Raw genomic sequence first — 16971 nt, 5'->3', positions numbered from 1 at the left:
CATCCATCTTCCAATAGTTTTTCTGCACTCCCTAGTGATAGAATTTTAGCTTGCTGCCTATTTCCTGGATTAAGACTGAATTCTATAATTAATGGCTGACACCAAGACAAATATAAAATATAAACCAAGTGGTGTAAATTTCTTGTTGGACCTCTAAGGTTGGGTATGGGGGGGGGCTTATTTACAGTCCTGAGCTGGCCATTGTTTCTGATTTACTCTGGACAAAAATACACATGTTGTTGAGAACTACATAAGCTGAACAAACCAAAGAAGGTTTTGAGTCCTGACACCATGATGCTTTCATTAAGCCTGGGTTTGTATGAGGAATGACATATAAGTAGGAAGTCATCTCTGATCCCATGCATGCATCTTTGTTTGGGTCACTGTTACAGCAGAAAGGCACTGATCCTAAGGCAAATGGTTGTAAGATACAAGATATATCAGGAAAAAGTGACCTGTGAGGCATGGGATGCAGGCCATCTTTATTTCAATTATCATGATAATTGGTAAAACACACAAACACACACTTTTTTTTTTGCCAGAAAAATTAGCAAAATATTTAAAATTAGTAACATTCTGGCTACTTTTAGGTTGACACAAATTAGGGTCACCTGGGAAGAGGGAGCCTCAGCTGGGAATTGTCTCAACAGTATAGACTTGAAGGGCTATCTATGGGCATTTTCTTAATTGCTAGTTAATTCAGAAGGCTACCACTCATGCCATCACTAACCAGGGGCACCTGGGCAGAATAGGAAAACTAGTTGAGCAAATCAGAGGGATTAAGACAGTAAGCAGTATTCTGCCGTGGTTTCTGCCTCAAGTTCCTACCTTGGTTTTCCTCAATGGTGGACTAGATACTGTAAGATGAAAGAAACCCTTTACTCTACAAGCTGGCTTTGGTCAGTATTTTATCACAGTAATAGAAATCAAAGAATGTGTAAGGCAATGGGTAGCATGGTAGTATTTCTGGAACAAAGTGTGTTTGAGTAGAGTTTTTGTTCCTCCTCCATGTCACACGTGTCTTTTTGCTCTGTCCCCTTCCTTAACACCTTTTTACTTTTTTTTTGCTCTCCTTTTAATTTAGGCTTTACCAACATTTATCCTCATTTATATATCACATGTATATATTACAAACTAGGATCCAAATATGAGAGAGAACACACAGTATCTTTCAGGGCATTCAATACAATACTTTTCAGAGTCATCTATTTTCTGCAAATATCATTTTTATTTGCAGATTAATAATGTTTCACTGTGTATATGTACCAAATACAAATTGTCCATTCATGTGTTGATGGACATCTAAGCTGCTTCTGATCTTGCTTTCAGGAATAGGGCAACAATAAACCTGAGTGTACAAGTATCTCTGTGGTTGGGTATGGATTCCCTGAGGCATATGCCCAGGAATAGAATCAACAAAATGAATTCACTACTGAATTATGTTTAAGGAAGATATAACACCAACATTTCTACAGAAGGGATGGGAAAGAACACTACCAAATTTCTTTTATGAAGCTATTCTTATTTTGATATCAAATCTAGATAAAGACAAAGAAAGAAAACTACAGACAAATCTTCCTATTGAACATAGATGTAGAAATTCCCAACAAAGATCAAGAGCACTTTTAAGGAGATCATATATCATGATCAAGAGTATCCCACTTTATTCCATAGATACAAGGATGGGTCAACATATGCAAATCAATAAATATAATGGACCATACAAATAAGCTTAAGGACAGAAACCACACAATTATCTTGTCAGATGCAGAAAGGCATTTGGCAGGGTTTACCAAACCTTCATTATAAAAGTCCTAGACATAGCAGGTCTAGATCTAACATAACTTAAAAAGTAAAGGCTGTAGCCAAAAAACATATAGCCAACATTATATTGAGTAGGAAAAGGGTGGTGAGAGCCTTTCTCCTAAAATTGGTAATGAAAGAAGGATATCTACTCTAGTCTTTCTTATTCAATATAGTACTTCAAGTCTTAGCTAGAGAAATAAGACAAGAGAAAAACAAAGTAACAATGCTAGGGAAGGAAGAAGTCAAACTATTCCTATTTGTAGACAACAAAGCTTGTACTTAAAACAGCCTATATACTCTACTAGACACAGTAAAGTTGCAAGATACAAAATCAATGGAAAAAAATCAGTAGAGCCCAGAGTCTATCTCATTCAGGATAATATTATGATATTACAATACTATAAAAAATACTAACCAAGGCAGTGAAAGACCTCTACATTGAAGACTTCAAGACACTTAAAAAGGAAACCAAAGAGATAGAGATGATGGGAAGACCTTCTACATTTCTGTAATTTCTAGATTATCACAATGAAAATAATGCTATATTACAAAATGTAATCTACAGATTCCATGCAGTTCCCATCAAAATTCTAATGTCATTCTTCACAGAATAAGAAAAAAAACCCAGACATTGGTTGTTTCCACATTTCTTACAGTAATATAACTGGACAGGTTAGTAAATGTCCTTCATATCCAAGTGGTGACTCTTGCTCATTCCTGACACACATCAGCGTCAGTGAGGTTGATAAGAGTATTGATGAAGCCAAAAGGTTCTTTGATGTCAACCTTTCAGGGAGAATTGGCTCCATGGTTTAATAATAGAAAATATGAATATATATACATATATATATATGATCTACTATAGTCTAGGGATATGAAATATATATGCTACTACGTTAGATATGCAATGTAAATTTTTTAGAAAAATTGCCTCACCGTGCTTGTTTCATGAATTACTCATTTGCTCAAGATTTACATTTCTTTCCTGCCTCTAACTTCTAGAATAATTTTCAGTAATTTATAGATAAAAAATTAGCATTGTGTTGGTATTCATATCGGATATCTATTCTCATAGAATCCTGATGTATTAGAATGTCTCCTCGTCAATGTCATCCAAAGGGTAAGCTTGGCAGAGTCTCAGGGGTAAAGTAATTGCCTTTCTGGCCTTTGTTTGAGTCCCATGTTAGCTGATAACTATAGACTGTGGGATTTCTCTGGACACCAAAAATAGTGAGAGGAAAGCTCCCAGCCTGAAGGACTAGAACCATTGAGCCTGAAACATCCAAAGTAGTAGTCTAGGAGCCGGTGCTGCTCAGTCGGTAATTCTGATTTGATTTACATCATGGCTGGTTCTGCCTGTTAGGCAGGCTGGTGTGTCTCTTCAAATAAAAAGCAGCTCTTCTATAGCTATGATGGCCCAAGGGTCAACACAGGTTCATTCCTTGACTCCAAATGCATGAAGGGCTCTAACACAGAGATGCCATTGGCATCTCCAGGATAGAATACGCTTCATGCACAGCACTGATGAAATTACTTATTACAGAAAATTTCCCACAAAGAGTGATGTCCAGATGTATCAGAGCTGGCATCCTTCTTGTGCTATGGATTTAAGGGCACCAAAGTCTTTAAAGAGTGTTCAATATATATATATTGGCTTTTTTGAGACAGGGTTTCTCTGTATAGCCCTGGCTGTCCTGGATCTCACTCTGTAGACCAGGCTGGCCTCAAGTGTTCAATATTTTTAATCTCACCATTATTCCTCATTAATGTTTCTTCTACATGTATTCAAGTAGCAAGCACATCCTAAGGGATGCCATTGGTTGGGAGCCAGGGATTGTCTTACATATCACAGAATGCTAGTATTCTTGTTCCTTCCCATGCTGTTAATTAAGGGATTGGGATAACTCCAGATTCCTTCTCTCATTTTAAGTGTCTTTTAAGGGATGCTGTACCACCCCAACTGAGAATTATACAAAATCCATCTTTCAGAGTGATCACCAAGTATGATAGTAAAGGAATCAGGATGTAAATGATACAGTCATGAGTGGTTACTTCTAATTATAGGAACCTCACTGTCATAAATTCCTCTAAATTGGTGTGTACCTTCTAGACACATACTAACTTCAAATCCAACTTAATTTTAACTAACTGGCTTTTACAAAGCTTTGACTTCCTTGTGGATCAGTGTGCTCATAAGACTCATCTCAGTGGAAACAGAAAATGATTTCCACAAAATGCTGGAATGGATTATACATGCCAGTCTGATCTACTGAGACCCACCTCTCTTATCATGTCTCCGTCACGGTTTGTGCGAATAAGTACAAAGTCATAAATGAATGGGGGTGTTATGACAAGAACTTTATAAAAAAATCCTCTCCAGAGGCTTCTAAATGCCAATATCATTTGATCATTTTTAGGAGTTCTGCAATCATTTCTGCTCCCTGTTTACTTAAAAATAAATGTCAAACTCATTTGAATCTGCTCCTTTAGAGAAAAGTGCTCTGGGTAGCTGCATAAGGCAAGGGCATGGCTAAATGTCAGATGTTATTCTGGGGCCATCAGCATCAAATTATCTGTGTAGCAAACTTCAAAAGTGGCAGGAGTATTGACTGCGGAAACCTTAATGCACTCAATGACACCACCATTAACTAAACCCCAAAGCACATGAATCTGTGGCAGACTGCTGTGAGAGGATTTCTTAGACTGGATTTAGCCTGATGGAGAGGTCTCATTTAAGCAGAGAGGAAAAGCCAGGGAATTCTAGTTTTATAAAGATGTCCTAGAGAGATGTGAATAATATAATGATGTGTCCAAACCAAATAAATTTTCCATTTGGTGAAATCTAACATCTAAAGTGGGGAGCCACCACCACTTCAATCAAATGGACCCCAAAGATGATTGCTCTTTTTCTCATCTAAGGACTTAGGGTATTCTGGGTCATTTTGCATCAGCACAAGTTCTTGCTCTAACATAGGAAGAATACACATCAAACCTAACTGACATTCATGATCATTCTTACACAGGAATATAGCTTCAGCCTCCAGTGGCTCCTCTCTGGTCTTTTCTGTAGTGTTGACTCAGGCCCTAGTGACAACTAGGTTTTCAACTACTCAGGGAAAATTAAAGGTTTCTGGTTATTATTGCAGAGACCAAGGCATTCTATCAATTACCACTTAATAATTAGTGTTAATAGATATGTGATGATACATGCCAGGATATACTTTTTAGCCTCCTTTCTCCTTCTAGACCCTCTCTATAACTTAAGGGAGATGTAGATACTTAGCAGAACCAGGCTGAAAAATGGTAAAGATATTCTAATGAACACCCTGGCTCTGACAGGCTGCAGGGAGGAGGATCAGTGTTACAATTAGAACTAAGGCAGTGAGTCTATACAAATGTGGTTCATGGTTTCTACTGAGAGGGCTGAAAGTGAGCCAAAGGTCTGAACTGCCTCATGTCACAATTCTACTGTGTGAATGGTGTGTACTATCATCCTTGGTTCACAGATCCACAAAGAGTACAAAAATCAACCAACCAAACAAACAAATAAAAAAAAAACAGCAAATTTTCTAAAGTTCTAGGACTATGATAATCTGCCCGCCCACATTTAGCCGCCACTGTACTTTCATAGCACTTGCAATAGGCAAAGAGTTCCTCTCTTCCCCAAAGTAACATTCAAACTCCTTAAAAGAAAGTTATAGCTTCTGGGGATGTTCTAACTGACATTACTGGGAAGTGCAATGCCAATATTGTTTTAAATTGTTTTTTGTAAGCTAAGGGTAGAATTTGGCATTGGAAAAGATGATTGTCCAACTTTTAAGATAATTTTAACAGCAAGACAATATATTTATGATGCAATGTATTTATTCTTTGAATATTTTATGCATATATCCATGTATCTTGAACATATCCATGGCTGTAGCTGTGATCAAATAGTTCAAGAGATAGACAAGGAAAGAGTGCAGTTTTACAAAGAGTGTCTTTGTGGAGTACATCGCTGCCTGGCAACACAGATGTTCTATGTAGTAATCAAAGCAGAGTAATATGAATTTCCATGTCTTCCAACATTGGCCATTTTTTATGTGGTGGGACTCTCAAATGCCTCTTCCAGTCATTTAAAGACACAAAGTAAGATGTGTTACCTAAGAATTGACCTGTAGTGCTACAGCAAACTAAAATGAGTTCTCCTTATGCCTCTTTTGGATGCCTCGAATCTACTATCATTCTTAATATTTATTTATTTATTTATTTATTTATTTATTTATTTATTTATTTAATGAAAGAAGTATGAATTGTTAAGTATTTGTAGGTCACTATTTACTATTATGTTACTACTCAGTTCTAGCCCATGAGTGTGCCAACATAAGATGAAAATACTTTGGTGCCAAGGTACTTCTGAGTGGAATTGTGTGCTGTCTAGACATCCTTCATCATTATGCAGAGGGTCCAACAAGTGGGATGTGTGCAGAGGAAACAGTAGTGGCCTTGAGTTGGTAAATGCAGGTAATACATAGTATGTATTATTGACAGAGCAAAGCCCATGCTATCAAAACCCATTCTGATTTGTACATGCTTGGAACTTTTTCCTAAAGTGCATCATGAAGACATGTAGATAGATGCTTCTGTGTAGACAGCCCTTCTGTATTTTGTATCCTGCATCTGACCAGGCTTTACTATCTTTCCAGTTTTCCACTCATACAACACTGTGTCTGACGAGCCTTACTAGGAGATCCTCCTAAATGCTCCTCTGACTTTTAATCTTGTCCACCCCCCCACCACTCCCAATCTAATCGGTACATATACCTGCAATAATGTTTTAAAGCACAATAGTGATCACATTTAACTTCTTAGATCCAAATTCCTTGTAACTAAATCTGAGTCTTTGCCAAACTTTTCATGTCTTCGTCAAACACCCCAAGATTCTGTCCCTGCATGCTACTCATAATGCTCCTCCCACAGCCATCCCTCTCTTCAGTCAGTCCCCTGCTTCAATGTCATTCTTTCTATAGGCCTCTTAGCTACCTAATCTAAATGACCCTCTAGAAATATACATGTGTGTGCCTACAGATGCCTTCCTTAGCTTTATTTTCTTAATAGCACTCATTACAATCAGACACTACAACTTCACTTTATTTTCTCATTATTATCTTTGCCCTTGACCGAAGCTCAATGAATTATTTCTGCCTTCCCAGATCTTAACAATAGTAGGTATATACTAAGACTTCTTCACTAGATATTTATATACTAAGGAATAATTGGCATTGTCCCTGGTAGGTTAAATTTGCAGTTTGAAAAATTGCAGAGAGTTGAGTAGTCTAAGGCAGGCAATTTCTCATGTCTAAAAGAGTTTTCTTTTATAAACAGAGTCTTTGATAATCCCTGATAGTGCCTTCCTACTGACTGGAAGAGAGCGATGTGAATGGGATAATGGATGTCAGAGTGCACGTTCGTGTAAACACATTCAGTGCTTATGTTACTAATAATTGGCATGCTGATGAGAAAGGGTTCCTAGGTCTCCTGAGCAGGATACACTTTATGTTTAAGAGGCGTATTCTCCACAAGGCAATGCCATTTGTGTCAGTAAACAGGCTCGTGAATAGGTCACTGCTTCGAAACTTTTGAAACAATCCCCTGATTGATGAGGCCTGGTATTTCAGTGAAGAGAGTGATGTGTGTGTCCTAATATCCCTAGAACCATCATGGGTGTAAGAGGTGGTGGGCTGGATTGCTATGGTAGAATGCCTAATTTTCAGGCAATTGAGTTCTTGGTAATTTCCATTTTGAAACAGGAAATGAAGCCATACATAGAATTTTTAGAAGAGACTCAGAATAAAACTTTTAAATGTTGGAAGGATGAATCACTAATTGCTAATTATGGTATAAAGCAAAAGGTGTGCTCAGGTAAGAAAGTAGAAATGCTGTTTCCAGCAGGGAGCAGGGTTGCCTTAAATGTCAATATTCTTAAGCTAATCCGTGCTATGTCCAGGTCTACTTTGTGCCCCTTTCCAGTTCTTCTCTGGAGGCTTTTGTGCTTGCCGTGGGAAATTTTCCATGCTGCAAGGTGAATGGAAACCTCTCATGGAGCATGGGTCATTTTTCCCACCCAACAAACTTGCTGGGTTTTTGTCCCTTTGAGTCTGAACACAGTAAGAAGTGAAGTCTACCTTATACGGTAGGAATCAGTCACCCAGTGACTTTTCATCTCAGGTTTTTCTAGATCAAGCAGATCCAGAGACAGTGTCAGGTAAACTCCAATGAGTTTAAGGCCAGAATAGTAGGCTCCAACTCATGAACTTCCAGGTATCTCTCTTCTTAGCTTCCTTGACTTTGGGGGTCTACTGGGCTTCTGTCTTTCACTTCTTGCTCATGCTCCTACAGCAGAATGGGAGCCTGTAGGTTTCTATGATGCCTCAAAATCCATTAACAAAATAAACCCATCAGTACTTGGGCCCATGCTCCATCTCTACACCCACATCCCTTGCATGGGTCCCCACTTGGGTGAATATGAACCCAAACTGCCACCTCCTTTGATAGTAAAGCAGTGGTCCAGTGTCTCCACAAATAAGATGGGATGACTTCCTGATGAGTTATCACTCCAAAGACTGCCTCTTGCTGGGTCTCCTCTGGTGTCCCTAGCCATCTGCATGGTTGCCCTTTACTTTCCAGGTCTGGCCTCTGCTGCTCACTGGCATGAGGCAGTTGTTCAGGAGCATGCCCCTCATTCCTTACCTCCTTTCCTGGAAGACCAGTTGCAATGCTCAGTGCTTATAAAACCTTTAGAGAAAGGCATCCTTCTAGGCACATGAATTACATAACAAAAAGTGTCCCCTCTGGAATGAACCAAAGGTACCTCTGTCAGGGCAGCTCTCAAACACAAGGCTCAGCTAACAGCCATGGCTGGTCTAACTTGCTTATCCTCAGCTGGTACCTAACACATCCAACCACACATCTTGTTCTGCTTTATAAATGGCTCAGGAGCCACCAATGCCTGCACAGTGATGAGCTTTGCTGGTCTAGGGAGTGTTTCTCATTGTCCTGTACTTGTATCCTTGGTCTCCTGTCCTCCAGTTTCTGGCTAATTTCTCATGAACTCTCATATTTAATCTAATAGTAGGGGAAAAAAGTAAAATTAACACTATATTCTAAAATAACTTAAAATAGTGCTAATTATATAACATCTCCCCATTCATTCTCTCAAATACTAAGATGAAGGAAAGTGCTAGCACTTTCAGCAAAGCTTACCACTTAGCTGATGACAATGCTTTTGTCTTTGCCTGCCTCCCTCTCTGTCTCTGTCTCTCTCCTCTCCCCTGCCCCGTGTGTGTGTGTGTGTGTGTGTGTGTGTGTGTGTGTTTACTGCATCCCTTCCCCCAGTTCTCCTCTTGGGCCATAGTTGCAAAGATTCAAGAATGGAGTTTCCTAACACGGTTTTTATTTCAAACTTGAGCTAAATTTGTTATTCCAGATTTCACTCAAATAGGATGAAAGTATAAAGCTGATCTAAGTAAGCAGCCAGAGAGACAACTAGAGAGGAGGGGTAAGAACGGGAAGCTAAGAACGGGAAGCCGAGACCAGACGGGCCTGGCATCCTGGCTCTGCCAAAAAGGTGGCTGTAGCCAGGGAGATCCATCAGGGATAAAGACAGAGAAGAGAGGTGGCTGTAACCAGGGAGATCCATTAGGGATAAAGACAGAGAAGAGAGGTGGCTGTAGCCAGGGAGATCCATCAGGGATAAAGACAGAGAAGAGAGGTGGCTGTAGCCAGGGAGATCCATCAGGGACAAAGACAGAGAAGAGAGGTGGGATTTGAAAAAGTTGAACCCAGGACACTGAGCTTTAGAAGAGTAGCCAAAGGGAATCTAGTTTTTTTTTTTTTTTTTTTTTTGAAATTATAGGCTATGTAATTTTAATGTAATATGCTAACTTCCATTATATATGCATATATTATATATAAGCCATATATATGTGTATATACATATAAATAACATATAAGTAATGAATTTTTTCTTGTCCCTCAAGAGTGAGAGACATACCTTTACCCATAAACATCTATATATCTATATACACATATATGTTTGTGTGTGTGTGTGAACATGTTTACAATCTAAACTGGCAACTCACTGAAGCCTCACATACCACTTTGTGGAAATGAAAGTATTTTTTTCCTGAGAGGACCCTTAGTAGATGATCAGGGGAGCGTCCTTTCATTTTACAGCCAAATGTTTATGTGACAACTTCAGTACAGAGCTCACGAGTCCTTCAGAGAAATTTTATAGCCATCAGATATGTAGCACACAGCACACATACGTAAGTACGTACGTACGCACACATACGTAAGTACATATGTACGTACTCATATCAGAATGCACGCATAGCTGCAGATGACAACTACGTACATACATAAATGTAAAACAGTGGTAGAGTTTGAGCAAGATGCCTGCCCAGTATGCTTTAGTTTAAAAAACATTCAACTCCTTTGAGACCCCTCTGTGCTAAGATCAAAGCCTGATTTGTTTTGCCTTTTTTAGTCTCGCGCAGGCACACACAAAAAAAGGCTTCCTAAATAGCAGCCATTTCTCTGGGGTGCCTTTCTTCTCTGGGGTACTGTGGAAGGAAGTAGGAAAAGTTTCAGAGGCGGCTTATCTGCATTCCTAAACCCCAGCTGGGGATGAATTCTCTATATGTGAAGAAATGAGCTTGAACCCATTAGTTGTGTTAGTATCCTCAGGCTTCCTCTTGTGTTCCCCTGGATAACTTCCTCTCAGTCTACCCACTGGCCCAGGACGAAGGATGACCTATGCCTACACCTTCCTTGAGGTTTCCTCTCCTTGCTGCATAGGAAGCATAAACACTTAGCATTAATTTCTAGGCGGTGAGGTAGTCGCAGAGTGGCTTACTTGTGTTTATCTTCTGGAGCGAAATGTGCTTTTCCAGTTGTCTGCGGAGTTTCACCTCTGCCCCGTATTTTCCCGTGGTCCCGTTGTCAGCCAGGATGAAGTGAGAGTGCATGCTATTGAGAACGGTGAGCTTGCTCATAGGATTGGACATGGTCTGGTATGGTCGGACTACCTATAGGCAGCAAAAGGAAGGCAGAGTCAGAAAGGAGAAAACAGGGTGTGATACAGAGGATGAGAGAGATTGAAAGAAGGCATGGAGGTACCAAATCTGAGCTGATGCCTTCACTGTATTAAAGACCTATGTGCTGATGACTGTTGAAGTCAAATTGATATTTTGTTACTGAGCCAAACATAATTTTTTAAGTTTAATGAGATATTTCCTTTTCCCCTTTGTCTGTCATAGCTGTACTTTAACAGGTAGCCGTCCATTGTGGTTTAACTGTAGACATCATTATTCTGGAGATCAGTTTCCGGAGTTGGGGGGCAGGGTTTTTTTCTCTCTTTAATTTATTTATTCACTTTACATCCCAATATCAGGCCCCCTGGGTATCACCACACCCTGGCACATCAAATCACTGCAGGACTAGGTATATTCTCTCCCACTGAGGCCAGAGAAGGCGGCCCAGTTAGGGGAACTTGTCATTCCTCACTCAGGAACCAGAAGCTCTGTTACTTAAAACCAACACTATCCTTGATAGACTCCTTAGGTACAAAACAGCTTGAGTATAACGTAAGTCTCGTGAGGTGAAAAGAAATCAGGCCTAAAAGTTTATCACTCTCATTTTGATTTTTAATTTCAGTAATGAATTGCACTCTGTCAAATAGAGCAATTTCAATACAGTCATTGACATTTTTTTGTTATCAAGAGCCATATCCTTCATGAGCTAGCTGCTTTTTTATATAGCATACATAAATGTTATATATAACATTTATAATCCTACCTTAAACATTATGTTTATTTTTTTAGATTGGAAAGTGAAGAAATAAATAGGCAAGTTATCTAAAAATTTAGACAAATAATCAGAACTTGTATCTAAGCCCAATTCAAAACTCTGAGATTATTATTTTTCCCCCTGCTTAGACAAAATCAGACATGCAGTATATTGGTAAACTTCTGCTAAAATATCTAGGTTGGAGCTTCAGCTGGAGAGGATAAAGAGAGACCATTCAGGAGGCTCACTGTTGCACAGTCTCATCTTGGTAACTCCTGCACAAAATCGCTAAAATTGGCAGGATGGAAATAGATGCTAGTGGGCTCTTATTTTTGTGCTTTTGTATAGTGCATCCATTAATTATACAGATGAGATGCACTTGCCTCTTCCAGCATGTAATAACTCACCATACAATAGAAGAGTGAGATTGAGTCATGCATTAAACACATTACAGAGTGATTTACTAAGGGCAGTTTTCAATTGTGAAGAGCTCATGTAAGTCATTTTTTAGACCTTGATCCTGATTCAAAACCCACAGTCCAATGTGCCTGGAAGATGAAATGTACTCAGTAAACTGAATGAATAGCAAACCTGAGTTAGGCATGCTTTTGTTCAAACCGGGGAAGGCAATGGATCCTTTCTTTACAGAATTGTTAGGGAACTGATCTGAATTAAATTTAAAATATGTATATGATTCCAAGCTTTTGAAATGGTTTTCAGTTCTGTTATATGTGTTCCAGCTTTTAAATATAGCATTGATATGATGCCAATGCAGAGTTTCATTTTAATTGCTCCTTGTTGATTTTGGAATCTGATAAGCTTGATTATTGCCTCTAATAACCCTGTGGGCAGTGGTCAATTGCTGCCTTGTCCGGAAGAGTGAGTGGGATTCTTCCGAAGTGGAGAGGCCTGTATTGCAAAGCTTGTTCTGCACTTCCTAACACTGGAAGAATGGGTGGCTTGTGGTTGAAATTCCCATTCGTCGCCACTCACAGTTGATCATAAAACATTCATCCTACAGGAGAGTGCACGCTAATAAATATTCATGCTTTGCTGAAAGACTGAGCAGAAAGACTTTCTCCTCTCCTGAAAGTGCCTCTGCACTGTGCATTCGGCAAAGGAAAATGCTTCACTTGCTACTTTCAGTGGCAGGTCCTGAGGACTCAGTGCCAAGGGGGTGGGGAAGGCACTGCAGCTCTATCAGGTGAAAGGGAGACTGGGAGTTTTGGAGATTAAACGATGTGTGACAGTGGACCCTAGTCATTTGTGTTGGTTTCCTGTCTATTTGCTTCCTTCCTTCCCTTCTCCCGCCCCCATTATGTTGCGGGAAATATTAAAAAAAAATGGCAACATCCCACACTATACCCAGCTACTCTCTGCCCAGGTCTTGCCTCTAGGCTAGCCCCAGTCGGTGGTCTTCCCTTCTCCGGTTTGCGGCTGACCACAGGGGATGGCTGGCTGGGAATGTGAACTGAATCTGCCACAAGATGAGATGGGTGTGAGATGGATGGTCTCTGCTTGGGGCTAGCCATGGAGGCCGAGGGGTCACCAGGGCCCGAGAGTGGCCAGCAATAGCAGGAGATGGTGCCAGTTTTTAAAAATATTTCCTGCAACAACACTAATTTCTGAGTCTATTTAAAGACTATTAGTAAAAGCAAGATTTTCAAGTGGGGTAAAAAAAAATGAAAATCATTGGGAACGCAACTGAGTAGTTCATCAGAAAATAGAAGGCAATTCCATTGTCTACCTAGGACAGTCACATCTTTTTCTTTCATTACGGAATCCTAAGCCCACTGGTGTTTCAGTCTCCAGACACGTGACAACCTTCAGCGCCTACAGGATGCTGGACATCTGCATCGGCCAAAGCCAACTGTCAAATTTGGATTTCTTCATTATTCGAATCCCTTTTCTTTTGATCTTATGTATAGCAAGTTATAGGTTGCCATATTTTGGCAGAGAGGTTGTCTGCTGAACAATGGAGGATAGAAATCTGAAAAATGAGTAAAATTCTGCAGTATTTCTGTCTTCTTTAGAGGAAGCTTTGCAGAGTCCTGGACCGTCCCCAACAACATAAATCAAGGATGGAATTGCAGTTCTGTCTATGGCTGTTGGAACCTTGAGTAACTTAATTTGTAAAAAGGACATGATAAAACTACTGACCCCAGGGGACTGGTTTAGATTACATGTGCAAAGTAGCAGGCACAATGCCCAGCTCCTAGCAAGCATTGTAGAATATTAATTCCTTAGCCAGCTCTACTCTGTCTTACCAACTATATGCTTCCAGTTGTAAAACAGCAATCAGAACATAATGTGGGACAGACCACTCGCCTTTGTTTCACCCAAGGGATTTAGATCGATGTAAAGCAAGGGGTGTGTGTGGGGGGAGGAAATCAACCATCTGCTGACAAAATGTGCCAAGTATGATTTGTCTCATCCCTCCAGGCATCGAAGATGGTGGCTTGGAACTAGTTGTTGATTAACTGAAACTTTGGAAATAACTTCCATCCTTCTGAGAAACATATTTTGGTCTAACTTGCCTACCAAACCCATTAATATTCCTCATTATAAACATGCCTGCAGCCTTTTTCTATTCCAGTTACAGTCTCTCCCCAAATCCTTCTTGTGTATTTTCCGAATCGAACAAACACTGCTTCGTTTTTTAAAAAATAACAGGAATACAAGTGAACTTTTCCTTCTGACAGGTTTTGGAGGCAGCACAGCCATTTTCTCTGTTAAGAGCTTATGGGGGAGGGGCGACGGCTGTCTTTGGAGGTGTGTGTTGGTGATGTTTTCATGTATACTGGGTGACTGTGCTGGCTTCTCAGTGGGGACTTTGCTAGACAGGTAAGTCACAAAGCCCCATAGCCTCCACCGGGTAAGGTGTTTCACCTTTTCTTCCTAAAAAGACAGGAAAATGGAGGTCACCTTCTCCTCCTTGGAAGCACCAGAAAGCAGACACCCATATCATTTGTTCTGTTTTCATCTTTGAGATTATAACCTGAACTGAAGAATGTTGAATAGTGTCCCAAAGGCCTTTTAATCGGGTTTCATGATGAGCAAGTAAATTAACTTAGAAGTGGCCTTTAGAACTTTTCTATTCTCTGGCCATCACTGATCACAGTTCATGTAAGTAATACATTTTTTTTTTCTTGTCCCTCAAGAGTGAGAACATACCTTTACTCATTAACCCATTGCATACCATTTAGTATTGCACTGGGTGTTTGATAGAATTCTGGTCCATGCCTTTCTATACCTTAGTCATGAAAGAGAGCACCTTTGTGGAGTGGGGGGATCTTGCAAGGGTTTATACAGAGCATTAGCAGGAAGCATCCTTTATGTGTTGGCCATAGACTCATACATTTGTAATCTGTGCATGGGCTTAAATTAGCCATTTACAGCCGGGCAGTGGTGGTACATGCCTTTAATCCCAGCACTTGAGAGGCAGAGGCAGGTAGATTTCTGAGTTTGGAGGCCAACCTGGTCTACAGAGTGAGTTCAAGGACAGCCAGGGCTATACAGAGAAACCCTGTCTTGAAAAACAAACAAACACCAAAACAACAACAAAAACTTAGCCATTTACAGTTTGGTCTAGAATAGTTGCTAGAGTTTTTCTATGTATTTCCAGGCATGCCTTGGTCTCCCTTAGAAGTATTTTAGGAAATCAGCATATAGGGACGATAGTTTAATTTCTAAAGCCTTGTAACCTACCTTGTAACTTCTTGAGGAAATGCAGCCTGTGATGGCACTATGCTGATCTGAGGACATGCATGATCAGGTTTCAAGGCATGCGCCACCACTGCCCGGCTGTAAATGGCTAATTTAAGCCCATCACTGGAACTATAAGGCTTTGAGATGTAAGGAGTCTTGGCCAAATGGATTCCATCAGCCATGTGTCAATCTGAAGTTTCTATGTAAGTCAGTGCATGTTAGAAAGGAAAACCAAGAGCCATCCCATTTTAAATTCCTAGAGGATACTGTGGTTGGTTTTGCTGCTGGGCATTTTGTTAATGCCTTATCTGACTTTGGAATCCACCACAGCTGAGCCCACTGTTTCCAGTAGAGCTATCGAGAATGGTTGTGGTTATATGGAGGTTTCTTTCTTTCTTTCTCTTTCTTTCTTCCCTTCCTTCCTTCCTTCCTTCCTTCTTTCCTTCCTTCCTTCCTTCCTTCCTTCCTTCCTTCCTTCCTTCCTTCCTTTCTTTCTTTCTTTCTTTCTTTCTTTTTAAGGTACAAGCAGGGAGCCAGATGGGGTTGCACTTTGGTGAGAGAGAAATAAAAGGTATATGGAGATTTTCTAAGGATCTGGCATCCTGTCTGCTGGGGAAAAGGGGTACTGCTGAGAAGCCGGAAGCAACCATTGCGTCAGAGACAAAGGAGCACTGGGATCGAGAGAATTAGAGGAGAAAAAGAAAGGCTTCATGTCTTCACAACCAGAGAGGTGGCGGCCAGCAAGAGCAGCTCTTAAGCTTAGGAGTAAAGGAAATGACAGTGGGAACCAGGTGCTACCTCGGGGCTCAGCAGTCCACACAAGGGGCCAGTCAAAACCCAAGGACCCATACGAAAGAGTGCTCAGACCCCTGAGCTGTGGGATCCACACTAAAAGCTATGGGCGTATTTCATCTTTCTGCAACACTTTGAAAATGTGTCCCTCGGTGGGTGGGTGTGTGTCATACAGAGTGTTTGTGGCCCTCACTTCATACTTTACACTTGAATAGACTCACCTCCCTTTGGCCCATCCTGAGGGGAGCCAAGTACTAGCAGTGAAGAAAGGTTCTGAAAAGACGCTCCTGTCCTCACCAGTCCCCAGGGTCCTGATGGGGGTGGATTGAAACCGTGCTTAGAAGTTCTTTGAAACAATTCTCTCAATGTGTGCAATGACTCACTTCTAAGGGATCACATAAAAACTGAATGTGTGTAACCATAAAAGGAGTTTCTCTTAGCTTTCTTTCTGTCAGCCCATTTACTCCAGAGGAAGCTGGTGCCATGTTGGGAAGATGGTTTCACAGCTTTGTGAAGAGATCCATGGGACCCGGAATGACAAATGGCAACAGGCTAGGAAGAGAACTATGAAGAGGGCATAGTAGCCTCAGACTAAGGAGCTGCCCAGCTGTCATGTGACGGTCAACGCAAAAGACTTATGCTTCACAGGTAAGCCATTTACAAATTCCTCCCTCAATAACTGAGGAATCTGTTAGTTAAGCCATTAAGTTTGAAGGTCTTTTTTTTTATGCATCCATAGATGAAACTATCTTGCCTTTCTTTGAGATTTTTGAAATATACCTTTTCCTGTTTTTCTGGACCTGTTGTTGTAAATAGTCTTTTTTTTTTTTTTTTTTT

General features: G+C 40.4%; 1 protein-coding gene across 23 annotated transcripts in view; it reads right to left on the bottom strand.

Moving 5' to 3' along the window:
- The window catches only part of Trpm3 (transient receptor potential cation channel subfamily M member 3), a 934047-nt gene that overhangs the window by 248050 nt on the left and 669026 nt on the right, over positions 1 to 16971 (bottom strand). For all 23 annotated transcript variants that reach the window (XM_031389936.1, XM_031389949.1, XM_031389941.1 and 20 more), the window contains exon 6: positions 10703 to 10874. In XM_031389936.1, coding sequence (XP_031245796.1) covers positions 10703 to 10874 — 172 coding nt within the window. The remainder of the gene's footprint in view (positions 1 to 10702; positions 10875 to 16971) is intronic.

This window comes from Mastomys coucha, unplaced genomic scaffold (genome assembly GCF_008632895.1).
Source record: "Mastomys coucha isolate ucsf_1 unplaced genomic scaffold, UCSF_Mcou_1 pScaffold21, whole genome shotgun sequence".
NCBI lineage: Eukaryota > Metazoa > Chordata > Mammalia > Rodentia > Muridae > Mastomys > Mastomys coucha.
This window is presented reverse-complemented; position numbering and strand designations above follow the sequence as displayed.